The sequence below is a fragment of the Chanodichthys erythropterus genome, chromosome 14, assembly GCF_024489055.1.
Source record: "Chanodichthys erythropterus isolate Z2021 chromosome 14, ASM2448905v1, whole genome shotgun sequence".
NCBI classification, from domain to species: domain Eukaryota; kingdom Metazoa; phylum Chordata; class Actinopteri; order Cypriniformes; family Xenocyprididae; genus Chanodichthys; species Chanodichthys erythropterus.
The window spans coordinates 7,429,185-7,446,808 of record NC_090234.1 but is presented as its reverse complement, the minus strand read 5'-3'; the positions used below and the strand labels follow the sequence as shown (position 1 = coordinate 7,446,808).

The 17,624-nt window shown below is 35.2% G+C and overlaps 1 protein-coding gene across 3 annotated transcripts in view; it reads right to left on the bottom strand.

The window, feature by feature from the left end:
• The window catches only part of chn1 (chimerin 1), a 75,906-nt gene that overhangs the window by 54,472 nt on the left and 3,810 nt on the right, over positions 1–17,624 (bottom strand). For 2 of the 3 annotated variants that reach the window (XM_067410325.1, XM_067410324.1), the window contains exons 1-6: positions 16,226–16,276; positions 16,065–16,103; positions 15,888–15,943; positions 5,985–6,016; positions 5,121–5,234; positions 749–1,037 (exon numbers count right to left, since the gene is read on the bottom strand). In XM_067410325.1, the coding sequence (XP_067266426.1) occupies positions 749–1,037; positions 5,121–5,234; positions 5,985–6,016; positions 15,888–15,943; positions 16,065–16,103; positions 16,226–16,253 (558 nt within the window). In that variant the 5' untranslated portion in view covers positions 16,254–16,276. Of the gene's footprint in view, positions 1–748; positions 1,038–5,120; positions 5,235–5,984; positions 6,017–15,887; positions 15,944–16,064; positions 16,104–16,225; positions 16,277–17,624 lie in introns of those variants that run through there. The other variant, XM_067410326.1, reaches the window with a different exon arrangement.

Sequence of the window (17,624 nt, the reverse complement as noted above, 5' to 3'; positions counted from 1 at the left end):
CACTTTCAATAGATCAATTTAATGCATCCTTGTTTTTTTTTTGTTTTTTTCACATTGACCTCAAACATTTCAACATTAAAAGTTTAAATAGGCCTTAAGCACATATTAAATATAAAATATAATATTGCCAACTTAGCTTAAAAGTAGTTAGTAACTATTTATTAGTCACCTGTAGAGTAGATGACTTATTTAAAATGGGGAGTTTAGCTTGACCATAGTTGGGCTATAGGAAAAATTGCATAATGGAAAAAGAGCAAAAAGAGCAGAGCACAACGCAACCACAAACCACAACATTCTGTTGGGCCAACAAGATATGCCTTTTAAACCTGCACTTAAAATATGGCTTAATGGCTTAAATGTATATTTAATTGTACTGTCTCTACTTTAACATCATCCTGCCCAGGGACTGCAGATGCAAAGTACCTTTATAGCCAACTCTGGCAGAAAACAAACCAACTAAACGTTCTGAAAACAGCAAAAACAAGTTAACTAAGAATTACACGCGGAGTCAGTGTGGTGCACAAGACCAAGATGGCAATGAGGGATCATATTCCACAGCACAATTCATATTCATCAATGATGTAACTGAAATCTTCACCCCAGTAGCACATATGGTTGAGACAGAGGTCATCTAAGGGCAAAAACTCATGAAATCTCATCACAGTTGACTCTAATTACAGACTGCAGTCTGAAGAAGAGCAGACAAACACACAGATGCATGCTGGGTAATTGCATTCCTGTATCTCACCCTCTCCTCCAGGCCGGTCTCTTCTCCGGGCGTCTCTTTCCCGTCGGGCAGGTCTCTGCAGACGGGCAGCGCTTTCTTCAGCGCCGGCTCTCGGTTCAGGGTGGTGTAGCCCACGTGCTCGTAGATGGGGTTGATGGTCATCTTAGATATGTATTCAGCTGCTTTGGTCTCAATGTACAGCGTGATCAGACCGTCCGTCACCAGGTCGTGGATCGACTCGAAGCGTTTTTCCCCCACAAAATGCTTCCCATCGTAAAAGAGACGGAAGTTTCGGGTCTGATTCCCAAAGCTGAAAGAGAGAAAGAGGAAATGAGTGTGTGTTGGACTCGAGCGCTGTAACACACAGCTGTGAGAAGATCCAGAGAGAAATGATGAATGAACATGGACACACACACACACACATACTGAACATCTCTGGTTGTATCATCTTCCTGTACTTGGGCTTGTAGTGGTTATGAGGGCGAAGAGCTCAAATGTTGATCAATATGAAGACCGGATACTCTTCTTCCACACACACACACACCATAGCCCAGTTTACTTTACACCGACACACAAATTTAAACATATATTATTGTATTTTTTTAACCTAAACTTTAATTATAGGCTTTTGCAACAAACACTGATAATTCCACCCATTGATATTTATTGCATCTCCACCCTCTCACTGACCTGCGGTATAGAATAGGCCGATGTTGAGATGTCTATTTGTACATGTTTTATTGTCAAATTTTTCACTAACATCTTTGTCTAATCTTCTGCCGGAACTAGACTTGCTTACGGCCAAATAAATATGGATATTTTTCTTACACAAACGCATCGCTTCACTTCAAAAGACCTTTATTAACCTCCTGCAGTCGTATGGATTATATTTATGATGGATGGATGTGCTTTTTTGGGCTTCAAAATCTTGAGCCCTATTCAGTACCATTATAAATATTTTTTAATATAACTCAGATTGTGTTCGGCTGAAAGAAGAAAGTCATATGCACCTAGGACGGCTTAAGGGTGAGTAAATTATAGGATAATTTTCATTTTTCGGACCCTTTAAGGCCCCAATATACTCACAGTTGGGGTGCAACAATACGTCGTTATATCTTGATCTTTGTTTTATCCAAGGCTCAGCTTACTGTATTTATAAAGTATAATTCACCCAAAAATGTAAATTCTGTTATCATGTACTAACCCTCATGTCGTTTCAAACCTACAAGATTTTTGTTCATCTTCTAAACACAAATGAAGATTTTACGAAAGATTTTATCAGAGTTTTCTATGGAAGTAAAATAATGCCATATTTAAAAAAAAAAAAAAAAGAGCATGTTGAATTGCACTACTTGAAAAAAAATATGCATTGCATTAACCGTGCTTGTATTTTAATGTATTGTATTTTTAAGGCTTGCATTTTTATGGGCTGAAATTCAACATGGTTGTATATTTAAACTGTGAATATTTCAATTCAAAACAGTTCACACACATTGTCATTGTTAAAAATTCAATAATACAAATTTACCCTTCAGGTTTCACTTCCAAAATATTCATTCTGTTTAAAAATACAACCTATAATATTCAGAAGGCAATTTTATTTCGCATCCACAAAATTCAGAAATGAATGACTTGCTCTAACTGTTGCTCTGCTCTTCGTCAACACGTGTTTGCACCACCTGCTGGTGAGGCTGACTAACAGAAGATGGAGATTATGCTCGGCAATCTACTGCTATTCCTGCAGTTCCCGGATGTGAAATGTTGAAACTTGAACCACTGAATATTATAGGTTGTATTTTTAAACAGAATGAATATTTTGGAAGTGAAATCTGAAAGCTGAATATGGATTGAATTTTTAACTATGAAAATGTGTGTGAACTGATTTGAACTGAAATATTCACAGCTTAAATATACAATCATATTGAATTTCAGCACATAAAAATGCAAGCCCTAAAAATACAATGCATTAAAATATAAGCACGGTTAATGCAATGCATTTTTTTTTTTCAAGTATTGCAATTCAACAAGCTTTTAATTTCAAAAACATATGGCATTATTTTACTTCCATAGATTTCTGTCCCTCCATTTAAAGTCCACTGCTTTAAAACTTAAAAGATCCAAAAAATGTCAAAGGCACAGTAAAAAAAATAAATTGAGCGGTCTACTCCAAGTTTTTTGAGGAGACATGATGGCTTTATATGATGAACAGTACAACGAACATACTGTAGTAAACACGGGTGTTCAAATGTGTGAGAAACGCAAAAACGGGTGAGCAAATAAAGATAGAATTTTAATTTTGGATGAACTAATAAAGTTTGGAAATAGTAATTCAGACAACAATTTTGATTACAACTGTCATTGATCATCTGAAGTGGCTCTTTTTAAAGTGAAATAGCAAACATTATTTAAAGCAGCAATCCTCGAAGTGAAAGCATAATTTAACTCACCATATCAAGTTTTTAGTTTGAGTATTATGATGATTCAAAGCGTTTTAGATAGTATATTCTTATGTAATTGTATCATCTGCACTGGGGGCTTCTCTGTGAGACTCAATGAATGCCTGCATTGAAAGTGTACTGCATTAGAAAAAAAAAGTTTACAGAGTTTCAGTAACTGTACTAGATTAAACTACTATATTTACTGTTGAATATAATGTTTTATAATGCACTATTTGTGGGTCCTGATAATGCCAAATGTCTGATTTTACCAGTAAAAAATGGCTTACATTATTTATATGTATAGTATAATAATTTATTTCATGTTCAGAATCATGAATATTTATTCTGGTGTCACCACTGTTTTACTGCTTTAAGAAGTTCTCTCTTATGATAAATGTTAAAATTCACTTTTATTGTTTAGTGACACACCTATTAAAATCAACTATATTAAGTTGTATGTATAACAAAGTTATTAAAAATTGTTAATGTTTTGGAAATAAATCCAAATTATTTGAATTTGAAGTTTTTCATTTTGTTTAAAATATTGTGATCTAGAAGCGCGGCACTGTGCTCATTTACACATGTGCAGCTCATGAAAGTGTTGCAGAGCAGCTTGGTTTATTTAAAATGTCAATCAAGGAATTAACATATGACTTTAACCCTCTGAAAAACACATGCATCATTTATAACGTCAACAGTACAAGAATACACTGATTCAAGCGCAAAATAGCCAAGTATAACTGATTGGAATAAACTACTCTTTTGGGTTTGCAGTGACACACACATGCATTTCAAATATGTTTATGCACACACCATTACAGCCAAAAATGTCATTCATTGATACTTACTGTATGATAATCAGACAACACTAAAAACAACATTAAGATTGTCATAGAAAATGAATATATGTTCATATTAGTTTAAATATTTGTATCAATCAGTATTAGAAAACTGCAGGTTGACAATCTAATGTAACATGATCAGAGATGGTAATGCTGTTATGAGCCACTGGACAGGACAGCTGAGCTGCTGAGGTTTTATAACGCCTGTGCTTCCTGTTCGAGTTCCCACAGAGACACACACACACACACCCAAAATCAGATGCACGCAGACGAATCTGAAAACAGTTACAGATACTCACAACAAGGAGTTTATATCAGAAACACACAGTTAGAGATTGTATGGCTTCTTGACTCACATATTGGAAACAGACGCACCACACTCACAGATACACACACAAACATATGCACAAAGGCTAATGTCATTAAAGCCTGATGGCAATAGAGCTCTTTGATGCTAAAGCTTTTGCGCACAGGACACAACAGATGCTTTCTCTGAGGAATCACATGCCTGAGGAAGAGCACATGAGAGAGACTGAGAAACAGGGAGAGAGAGAGAGAGAGAGAGTTTGGACCAGATACCAGCCGTGTGCAGCGTGTAGCAGTGTGTGTCCGTCTGCTCAAGTGAGCAGATTAAAGGGATTATCTCTAGACTTTTTGTGTCTAGGGCGCGCGCGCGCGCGCTCACACACACACACACACACACACACACACACACACACACACACACACACACACACACACACACACACACACACACACACACACACTTTGTTTCACTATATTAGTGAGGACATTGCATAGACTTCAATTGATTTTATATCAGGTTAAAGATATTTTCTATGGCTTAATCCAACAGATACCCCTAACCCTACCCATCACAGAAACATGTGTGATTTATAAGCCTTTTGAACTAATGAGGACCACTAATGTGTGTGTTCTGCTAATAACACATCAAGACTGAGGATTCAACTACACTGACTGATCACACATCAGCCAGAGCTAAAATAAAACAAACACCCATGGGCCAAGACTAGGTCAAGACAGGAGAAAGAGTGAAGATCTGGGTTAGAGACGGGTGGGTCGGTCAAAGGTCATTGTTGAAGGTTGATGTACCGTAGAGCTAAAGTGTATGTGCCCGGCTGTCTCTGGCTCTCTCGGATCAGATAACTTCCTTCAGCCACACTGAGCAGTTGGTCGGCTTCCTCTCTGGAGATCATCCCATGATACCTTTACCGCAAACCAATCAGACAGAGAATATTAATAAATCAGTGCATTAGAGCTCAAATCAAATTTGCTTTTAAATAAGAGAATTACACTATTAAAGGGTCAGTACATTTACATAAATAGATATTTTATTCAGTAATGATGCATTAAAATTGATCATAAGTGCATTTATAATGTTACAAAGACTTATTTTCAAATAAATGTTGTTCTTTTGAACTTTCTATTCATCAAAGAATCCTGAAAAAAAAAATTAAGAATGTTTCTTGAACATCAAATCAGCATATTAGAATGATTTCTGAAGGATCATGTGACACTAAAGACTGGATTAATGATGCTGAAAATTCAGCTTTACCATTGCAGGAAGAAATTACCGTCTAAAATATATTAAAATAGAAATACTGTTTTTACTATATTTTTAATAAAATAAACTCCGCTTTGGTGAGCATGTGACTTTTTTTTTTCAAAAACATTAAAATCACACCAACCCCAAACTTATTAACAGCAATGTATGTACTGGCAGTCCAATCCTCTATTTAAAAAAACCCCCGAAAAAACAACGGCATGTACACACAAATGCATACTTCAAAAATCTATTGTAAATACTATATAGTAGAACTATTTTAAAAATACTATGATTTTAAAATATGTACTATTAAAGGTGCCATAAGCAATTTCTATGAAACACTGTTGATATTTGAAATCACCCCAAACAGACACACCGCTCCCTTCAGTAATGCATGTAATGAAACTCACTCTCGTCCGTAGTACTTGGGCCGATTTTCCACCTGCAAAGACAGATATATCATTATTAAAAGTTATTCATTTTATCAAAATACTTCATTATTACCCAGGAACACACACAGACTTGGAGAACAGTATTATGAGAGACTTGATAAAGATGCCTCTCTTAGGAACAGTGTGCATAAAAAGGGGCCATCTTTCTCCACTGCTGGGGTAAGTTGACCCCCTTCCTGGGGCAAAAGCCCTCTAGGGTAAGCTTATCCCAGCCGCTTTTGCAGAATATGTAAAATACAGCTGATATCATTCTTAATAATTTATGTCTATGGAAAAGGTGCCATGAATGTAAAATACTAAATCCAATATTCTATGTAAATTTATGCATTGAGACAATTTAATTGAACAATTCACAGGCAAATTAAATAAAGAAACTGCAGTCAAAACTTAAACTTATTCTATGAATTACACTTATTTTATTCAATGTTTTTAATTTGTATTTAATGGGATCTCATAATAGCAATAAAGTACGATTTCCGCTCAGATGGCCTGTGGGTTAATTATGAGATCTTTGAAATTTGTGTATAATTCAAGTAACCATCAGTGGCTCAGAGCACTAAAATCATGTGATTTCAGTAAACAAGGCTTTGTTACATCCTAAGTGTTTTGAAGCTTCAATAGTTCACATCTCTTTGGCAGTTTGTTACGCTTTACGAACCAGTGATTCGAAACAAAAGATTTGTTAATCTCCCATCACTAGATATTGTTGAATAAAGTCACTATTTTGTTTTTGGCGCACAAAAAGTATTCTGGTCGCTTCATAACATTATGGTTCAACTACTGTAGTCACATGAACTGTTTTAAATAATGTTTTTAGTAGCTTTCTGGGCACTGAAAAAGGAAATGATCTTGCTGTCAATGGAGGCCTCACTGAGCCATCGGATTTTATAAAAAAATATCTTAACCCTTAAATGCATACCTCGGGTCTTTAGTGACCCGGGGCGCCATTCCCTACCCTCCTCCTCATACATTTTTTAAAGTTAGACTTCTAACTTCTTTGTATTCCTCAATGAATTCATTATAAAGAATATAACAAGAAAAAAATCATAAAATTATAAAAGAATGCCTATTTTTCGCTAACGACCCGAGGTGTGTATCGGTGTATGTATATTTTTTTCTGCACAACAATAATTGAATCTTAGATGACAGAATAAGTGCAATTCACCTTTATTCCACAAGGTGGCAATGTCTGATACACAATGATGAAGTGACGATTCATTCAGACAGAAAACGAAATAAGAAAAACATGAAATGACTCAGCGATTTACTACAGAGCAAGTACTGAACGCAATCAAATATGACTAACTGTTACTGGATGGATCTGGTGAAGCTGTTAGCGATCGAATTATTGATTTTGAAGATGTTCAAAATTATATAGTTCTAAGAATATGTTTGAGATCGCATTTGGGCTCATATTCGCTACCTCAAACATAAAACTAGCCTATTATTTGCTGAATTTACTGGAAAATGAGCTCTGACGAGGAAAGTGATGATGACATAAAACATCTGCTCAAACTGAGCCCTTTCAAGCTCCAAAAAGGAAACAAAATATGATTTATTTTATTCTTCTGTAATTGTTACTCTAACATCAGAGGAGTTTTATATTATCAAGACAGGTAGAGATCCTTCCGTGTTATATATAGATCCGGGTCGCTAAAGACCCGAATATGTAATTAAGGGAACCAAATCATGCATTTAAGGGTTCATTTGTGTTCTGAAGATGAATGAAGATCGTACGGGTGTGGAACGACATGAGGGTGAGTTTTTTTTTTTTTTTCTCTTTTTCTTTTAATTAAATGAATGAAAACATTAGCAACATCACGCCACTGAAGACCTTCTGGTACAATTCTGAGGTTGACGGGGTCATTTTACTGACTTACTCCAAGGGTCTCCAAATTACTGTGAACCATGAATCCCTCGTTAACAAACAGACATAAAAATTTTAATATCAACATAATAAAAATATACAAAAATATTTGACAGAATGACACAACTGGCCAATTAAAATCAATTACTACAGACAGCGGTGTAATAAACGCTGCTAATCTGGATTTTGTTAGTAATAAATAAATACACAATTAGGATTTATTTATTTTTAACCAATATATGTTCTTTCAAATATATTCATATGCATTTTACGCTCATTGCTGTGAAATCTGTCAGGACACACTGCTTTACACGTGAATGTAATTTTAATGGTAAAAGACTGTAAAAATGCATTTTGCAGTAAAACAATGTATTTTTTGGAAGTAAAAATAACTTATTCCATTGATTTCTTATTTCTTATCATGTACATCAGGGTATTATGTTACATCTCATGTTGTTAAACTAATGTTTACTGCAGTATTTTAGTGTCATGTGTATTTTCAATAAATGTCCGTTGGTGACATTTAACCCTTGATCCAACAACTGCATCTAAAATCAGCAGAATGAAGCCAAAACACAAATAAATGAGCATAACACCCTCCCTACTGATTAACCTTGAGCTTCCAGAGACAGAGAGAATCAAAAGCACACAGCATCCACATCGTCCCTTCCCCCAGTCTCTCTCTTACAGGAAACACAAACGCAGGGCAGAAGAACAGTGCTGTGTGTGTGAGGAGGTTCACAAGGCTGCCTCATGTCTGAGTAAAATATATATATGAACTTTTAACAATGACATGAGAAAAACAAAAGGTCCTACACAATGCGAAAGTCAGAAAACAAGAAACATAACACCCCTGAAATATATACAACCAATTCAGCTTTAAAAAGTAATGAAACAACACGAAGACAATGAGAAGTGTCAGTCAGTGAATGACTGAACGTTTCTGGTTAAATGGGATGTGAACGAATAACATCGTTTCCTCATGAGAATAAAGGCAGAAAAGTGTTTTGTAAAGCATGGTTGTGCGTTTGTGCGTGTGTGAAGCGGGTTGTAGGTGAGATGACCGACGGGGTAATAAAACCAGCTAATGATGGGAATCAGCAACACTATAGAGCTAATCAATCACTGAAAGCCAGAGTTTAACAGTCAAAGGGCCTGTGTTTGTGTGCGTGCTGAGTGTGCAGTATTTTCTGCGTGAAGAATGAGAGCGTCTGATTTCGGTCTGGGCTTTCTCTATCAGCATCCTTAAATGCTAATATCAGCAATGACCAGGTGACATTGGAAAAATGAGCCAATTGTTTCACACATTTTCACCCCATTTCTCACATCATTTATAATGTTAATTTCATTACATTTGTGTCTTTCCCATTTTAGAAAGCAGGTGGGGGAGGAGGCATCAAAATTGGCCCCATTTACTAGAATAAATGTTCCCGCTCTTAATGTGCAAAATTCATCAGTTCATAGATAGGATTATATAAAAGAAATCTTTTTTGAAAAAAGGTACAATATGAAGAGTTTGGTTCCAAAATGCGTTAAACGCCATTTTCAAAAAAAAAAAAAAAAATTGAGTTTCCGCCAAAATTAGTATTGTATAGAAAAAGTCATTTATTAATTTTGCGCAAAATGCGATACCCGTCGTGTTATTCTGTCATGTTTTCTTCCTTTCTTTCCAAAATGCAACAAACGCCAGTCTCCTTTTTCTGCAGATATCCGCTCAACCAATCACAGAGCACCATTCCACCCACTGTAAACATTGAAGGCTTTTTTAAAAAGCAGTTTTTAACACCAATGTACTCGGCAAATGTGTTTATTCAACCGTGCGGTGGCACCAAATACTCTTTAATCGGTAATGACGAATAATTCATAACATTAACAAGATGACCCATTGAATTCATTTTGGGAGCGACGGCTGAATGTATTTCTAGTAAAATGTCTGTATATAAGATAAATATTGGCAAAGTTTAGACTCTGTTATATATGTGAATTAACTTATTTTGTTGTGTATTTTCAATTTGAATAATTTTTATATTGATGGATTAATTGCATTTTGAAAAAAAAAAAAAAACGGTTCATGGATTTATTGCATTTTGCGGAAAAAATAATCTGTTTTTATAATAAACCTTTTAAAATCAAAATGTAGATTTGAATTTTTTATTTTTTGTAACCAAAAGATGCCATGTGAAAGTTTGAAACAGAAAATAGTGGTTTTCATCTTGCCACTTTCTTGGTAAAGAAAATGCCTTCATACTCAAAATAATCAAAATGGATTCATAGCGTTTTGGAACCAAACTCTTCATATGTACATTTACATTTGCAGTTACATTAAAGCTACGGCTGTTTTTTCACATCAGCTTTAAGGTCACTTTTGATCAATTCAATGCATCCTTACAGAAGAAAAGCATTAAAAAAAACATATATGACATCAAACTTTTGAAAATTATTGTAGGTCACTAAATCTGCCTAAGGAAACCCATGTTTGCATGTACAAGATATTTGCTAAATCGCTGGAATAAAGTGATGTCAGTCAACAAACGGCTCACAGACTGCACATAAAGCTAGAAGAAAGGGTTTTACTGACGAAAAATTACACAACGTTAGCTTTTAAACACATTACAAATGTTTTGGGTTTTAAAAAGCATTTTTTGTGCAAAAGTTAGAAAAGGAATGCCTTGACGGTATAGGCAGTAAGGTTCCACCACACACTGTGAGAATTACTCAAGACTCTCTCACAGGGAATGAAGGCTGGGTTCTTCCATCACACAGAAATACATGATCTTGATAACTCCAAAGTAAACCCCTCATATCAGATCTAATGCTTTGATATCGTGTGCTGTGTGAGACGAGTGGGTCGTTGGTCTGTAGGACAGACGGGTCGTGGCTTCGGTCCTAATGAACAGAGATCTCTGCAGGAACACAGATCAGCACGGAGACGACACACTGAGCTCCTGAAGCACAACACAATTCATTTACAGAGCTACACACAGCTGAGGTCATCCTCACAGCCTTTTCAATCTCTACATCAGAGCTAAAACAGATTCCTCACAAAATGCCTTAAAAATTAATGGAGTATGTTGCGAGCAGAAGAAACGTGACTGATGCTCCACACAGATTTTCAAGGTTGCAAATTATTTTACAGTAAAAATTGTTCTCAGAATTCCAACTGAGGGTGAAAACATCTCTAATATCTAGCATACTAATTACTGTATGAATTACACAACGCATTTATTCAAGCAATCAGGCCAGTGGGACAATTAAAAGAAAAAAAAAAGAAAAAAAACACTAATATTAGTAACAGTAAGGTCACTGATTAATCATGATGGATCTATGAAGCCTCAATGAGGATTGAGCTGAAGCTTGCAGCAATACATAATTCAATTACGGCAAGAAAGGACGAACACGCTCTGCGGTGCTAATGAAATCTGAGAATGCGGTGAAATCAAACCCTTAACACTCTTACATGGAGGGTAGTCTGCGGTTCGGATTCGCATATCCAGAAAATTTCATGTAAACATATTCTTCATTAATAAACCAACAGAGATAAAACTAAAAGCAAAACTGGTTTCATTTTTTGGAATTATTGTACTTTTTACGGCCACTTTATTATGTACACTTTGCTAGTTTTGTCTTCAGAACTGACTTTGATCTTCATGGCATTGATTCAACAAGGTGCTGGAAATATTCCTCATAGATTTTGCTTCATATTGACATGACGGCATCACAGATTTGTCGGCTGCACATGCATGATGCGAATCTCCCGTTCCACCACATCCCAAAGCTGCTCTATTGGATTGAGATCTGGAGGTCATTTGAGTACAGTGAACTCAATGATTATGTTTATATGGACAGCAGTAATCTAGTTATTGACCTTATTCAGAATAAGACAATATTCCGATTAAGGTGTTTACATGAGTTGCTTTTAGAATATTCCTTTCATGTTCCCATTTTACATGTTATAGAACATAGATCGATTAATGGCACTCGTCATTATGTCCCAATGCCACGCCGTCCGATGTTCCCTCCAGAAGTTCATGTATCAACATACAGTTCGTCTTCATTATGGTACCATATACCGTTTTGGTTGTTTCATTTTTAAATTTTACGAAAGCTTCAAGTACAGTTAATTATTAGTCATGCTATATGAGCAAATAGATGACGGCGGATACAAATTCTCCAGCAACAGACCTCCTCTGTACTTTCATTCGGCAACATTTCATTCATGCCACCGTGACAAACTCCAAGGTAATGGATGAGAGATGAGATGAGGTGAGGGGAATTTGATTTGTGCCTTCTTGTTTGAAGCCGTGTGTGCATGTGTCCTGACGCAAAATGCGGCGAAAACTCCCACAAGGTGTTAATAGTGTGTACGTCTTCGATAATGCAACTAAAATAGGAATACTCCACATCTTAATTCGATTTGTGTTTACTTCGTGTGTGACTTTAGCCGGATTAAGGTAATCAGAAATCGCTGTTTACATCATAGTTTCTTAATAAGAGTATTGTCTTAATCAGGTTAATATTGGAATATTGCTGTCCATGTAAACATACTGAGCGTCATGTTCAAGAAACCAGTTTGAGATTGAGATAATTTGGTGTGTTATCCTGCTGGAAGTATTCATCAGAAGATGGTACACTGTGGTCATAAAGGGATGGACATGGTCAGCAACAATACTCAGGTAGGCTGTGGTGTTTAAACAATGCTCAGTTGTTACTCAGAGGCCAAAAGTGTGTTAAGAAAATATATAACACACCATTACACCAGCAGCAGTCTGACCCGCTGATACAAGGCAGGATGATCCATGCTTTCATGTTTACGGCAAATCCTGACCCTGCCATCTGAATGTCTCAGCAGAAATCGAGACTCATCAGACCAGGCAACGTTTTCCCAATCTAGGTGACCCGTGTGAATTGTATCCTCAGTTTGCTGTTGTCAGCTGACAGGAGTGTCACCGGTGTGTCTTCTGCTGCTGGAGATCATCTGCTTCAAGGTTGGACGTGTTCAGAGATGCTCTTCTGCAGACCTCTGTTGAGACGAGTGTTTATTTGAGTTACTTTTGTCTTTCTATCAGTCTGGTCATTCTCCTCAACAAGGCATTTTCATCAGCAGATCTGCCGCTCACTGGATATTTTCTCTTTTTCAGACCATTCTCTGTAAACCCTAGAGATGGTTGAGCTTGAAAATCCCAGTAGATCATCTGTTTCTGAAACACTCAGACCAGCCCATCTGGCACCAACAATCACGTTCAAAGTCACTTAAATCACCTTTATTCCCCATTCTGGTGCTCACTTTGAACTTCAGCAGATCATCTTGACTAATGCATTGAGTTGCTGCCATGTGATTAGCTGATTAGATATTTGTGTTAATGAAAACAAATTTTGAAAATGAGCAAACTAGAAAATTAGAACCGTTAAAGAGTTCTAATTAAACACAAATAAGTCACAAATAATTATCTTGTTCCTATAATTTTAGGAGAAAACATTCACAATTTCACCAATTTGTGTTGGATGAACACTTAAAATGGAAAAACTACAAACAAAAGTGGGCAAGGTAAAATATATTATGACCTAGATTACAATGAGTACAAGTTATGGGTTTAAAATTAGGTAGGCCACTGAGGTCACCACTTATGTCTAATGTAAAATCAGAGTCCTGAAGCAAAAGCACTATCTGTCTTCAAGACTCTTGATAAAAGCAAAGCCGAATGCTTTTGAAGTGTCCAGTGAGCTGTGTGCTGTGCTCTGGACAGTGTTGTGTGTGTGTGTTTAAGGACTCTGATCACTGATTTGCATGTTCTGAATGCACACAAAAATTGTGGGGCCTTTTGAAGGGGATTAAACAGGGTTAAACCTCTTGCCACAATGACCCTCCTCCCTGCACAGGACTGATGCGCTTTACAGGAGCAGATAATGGCCAGCAGCCCAAAGCAAGGACCGGTCCAGAACGAATCCTTAAGAAGCCCTTGAGATAAACATGAAGAGCAGTGTGCATCTGTTTAATGTTAATCCACCATTAATTAAGAAGACGTCCAGTCAGCTGAGGTGGGCCGAGGAGGGGGGATGGGAGTAAAATACCTGCTGAATCGTGCTAACAGCAGGAGACACCGTCCCACCGTCAGCAGATCAACATCTTATTAAAACTCCTTCCAAAAACACGCGCATCTGCGGCTTTAAGAGTCACTACAGCATATGGCTTTCTGGCAGGAGCATTTTCTTTATGATCAACGAGAACATCAAAATATATAAAACTTCATATAATACTAATGTTATAAAGAATTGTTGCCTTTTTTTTTAAAGCAAACACAAAAAAGCTCTGACTAAGAATTAAGAAAAATAAAGTCATGTCAGTAGAAGAGCAGAAAATATAAGGGTGAATCATATGAAACCTGCCAAGAAATATCCAGGTCATATTTAATCGCAAAATTAAAAGGAAGAAATAAGAAATTGCATTGTGCTTCAAGAAAATTAAACCTATTTTATGTTTGTATGTTTTTTACAATTTTGTATCCATGCAATAAATAATTAAGAAAAATAAAATTTCAAACCTTTTGTATTTGTTATGCTGCCAATTTATGATGATTTAAATAATAATAATAATAAAAAAAACATTGTCGTACAGTAATTTTTACTGGGGATGAATGTGTTTTATGTGTCATAAAAATAAGCAAAAGCAAAAAAAAAACAAAAGAAAAACAAAAAAACAACAACTTAGGCTTCAATTTCTTTAGGCAAAAAAATAAGAAAAAATAAGAAAAAATAAGTACAAATTATTGTTATTTTGGCATGAAATGTAAATTTTTTAACTTAATTCTGAAATAATAAATAAATACATATTTTATATATACATATATATATATATATATATAAAAATTTAACCATCACAGTATTTGTTGTGCTGCTTATCATTTCTGCTGATTTAAATAATTAAAGAAAATAATTGTACCACAGTAACTGTTACGGGGGATAAATGTGTTTAATTTTCATGAAAATAATGTCACAATGCAAAAAAAAAAAAAAAAAAGGATTCATTTTCATTTTCAAATAACTTCTTGTTTTTCATTTTAGGAAGAAAAACTTGGTCATGTTTTTTCTAAGTTAAACTGACAAAGATAGAATTGATTATTTAGGCCTAATTAAGATCAATTCTTAATTATAATATTAAAATAAAATTAAAAATTAAATAAAAATTTAAATAGATAAATAAAATAACCCTCAAATTATTATGAATACCAATATGATTACGAACATATTATAAATTCCTAATATTCTCATTAAAGAATCTTCCAAACAGCAGCTAATAGTGACCATCAGATTTGATAATTAATGTTCATCTGTTCATAAACCCCTGCAGACTGAGATGGGGCAGGGTGGGCAATGAGTTTAAATGTTTCACCCCATGTCTAAACGCAGCACTGGACCGCAGGCAAACACGAGATTATCATGATACAGATGAATAATTCAACAGCATATCTCGCTCCTTAATTACTGCCACTAATATCTGCCTGACTAATGGAGCAGCGCTGCTTCTTCTCTTCTGTGTTTATACTGCATCTCGCCTCTGGAGGCTACTAGAAGTCTAGACCATCGTGCAATTAAGACGTGCATTTGTAATTCAATGAAGATGGGTGACCTAAATAATACTCCGGCTGATCCCAAAAGATTTACTATACACAGAAATATCAACAAACTATATGAAGTGAAGATGGTTACTGAACAAACAGCACAGGACATGGATCAACAGAAGCATAATGAGTAGAGTAGCCTATCCTGAAATACTAAGCTAGCTAGTTACAGTTTTGTAGATGTGATGAATGTGTCTTCCTCCAGGGGGCGCTTGGAGTCTCACAAACCCCAATTCAAATTCTCAAGATGTTTTTTTTTTTTAATTTTGAATGCTTAAAAGTCCTATATTTATGCACTCATTAAAACCTATTCATTTTTAGAGAGCCTATTTATGTTATATTGCAATTCTAGCCGCTTATTCGCTTATATCCACTCACCTCAGATGTGCACGTGACTCTGCGTGGATGCGGCGCCTCCTGCTGGAGCTGGTACACTATTACAACAAAACAGGACAAGCATTTCAGAAGGGAGATATAGGTATACTGAACATGCATGATTCAGTTGAAATAGTTTTGCACTTTTATATGTTGCTGTATTAAAAAGTATACACTTACAATAGGATTTCCACACAGGAGGTCTGTACTCATCATTATCTGAGAGAAATAAAAGACATGATTATTCAATTAAACAAATGCAAACGCATGAAAATGACACATTTGAAAGAAATGCAAGTACAATTTATGTCTACATCTTTATTCAAGGAATTAAACGTAACCTCTGAGTGCTAGTCTTAAGAAAAACATTGCACATGTACTGTAAACAGCAGAATTCCCCAACAGTCATTTCAGCAACTCAACAGCAGTGATTTATCAGTGATGGGGCGCAGGAGATGAGCACGTGTTAGCCAAAGCAAACATCACTAGTACATTTTCTTTTACTGTCTATGTACATTTCACACGAGCCTCACATGTCTGTGTGTTGATGGTGTGAGACTGCCGTCTGCTGGACAACAGTAGGATTTGCAGGTTTTAAAATTATTTTTGTTAAAGATCTTTTTTTCTACCAAAAAAATAAAAAATATTTATACTATTCATTAGTAATTGTGATACTAATAAACAGTTCATTACTATTCTATTCATTTGATCTGATAATGCAAGACAGAGGAATTTTATATTATATTATATTGGTTAAAAGTTCTGAATAAATACAATTTTTAAAAATGTTTTAAAAGAAGCCGCCTCTTATGCTCACTAAGCCCGCATTTATTTGATACATATTAAATATTGTTACATTAAATAATATTGCAATTTTAAAATAAATGTTTTCTATTTGAATAGATTTTATTTCCAATGCAATTTATTCCTGATGAAAACTGAATTTTCAGCATCATTACTCCAGTCTTCAGTGTCACATGATCCTTCAGAAATCATTCTAATATGATAAGTTGATGATCAAGAAACATTTCTGATTATTATCAATGATGAAAACAGTTGTGCTGCTCAAAACTGTGGAAATCGTGATACACCATCATTCAAATATTTAGGGGGAAAACAGATTTAAAAAAACAATAATACTTTTATTCAGCAAGGACACATTAAATTGATCAAAAGTGACATTTATAATGTTACAAACAATTTATATTGTAAATAAATGCTGTTCGCTTGAACTTTCTCTTCATCAGGAAATCCTGAAACAAAACTGTTTCCACACAAATATTTAGCAGCACAGCTGTTTTCAACATTGATGATAATCAGAAATGTTTCTTGAGCATCAAATTATCATATTAAAATGATTTCTGAAGGATCATGTGACACTGAAGACTGGAATAATGATGCTGAAAATTCAGCTTTGATAACTGGAATTAATTACATTTTACAAAATATCCACACAGAAAACAGCTATATTAAATTGTACTAATATTTCATAATATTACAGTTTTACTGTATTTTTCATCAAATAAATGCAGCCTTGATAAGCAGAAGTGACTTCTTTATACTTCTTTTGACTTAAACTATTGGACATGTGATAGGCTAAAATACAGTGCTCAGCGTAAATGAGCACAACCCCTTTGAAAAGTAACATTTTAAACAATATCTCAATGAACACAAAAAACATTTCCAAAATGTTGACAAGAGTAAGTTTAATATAACATCTGTTTAACTTATAACATGAAA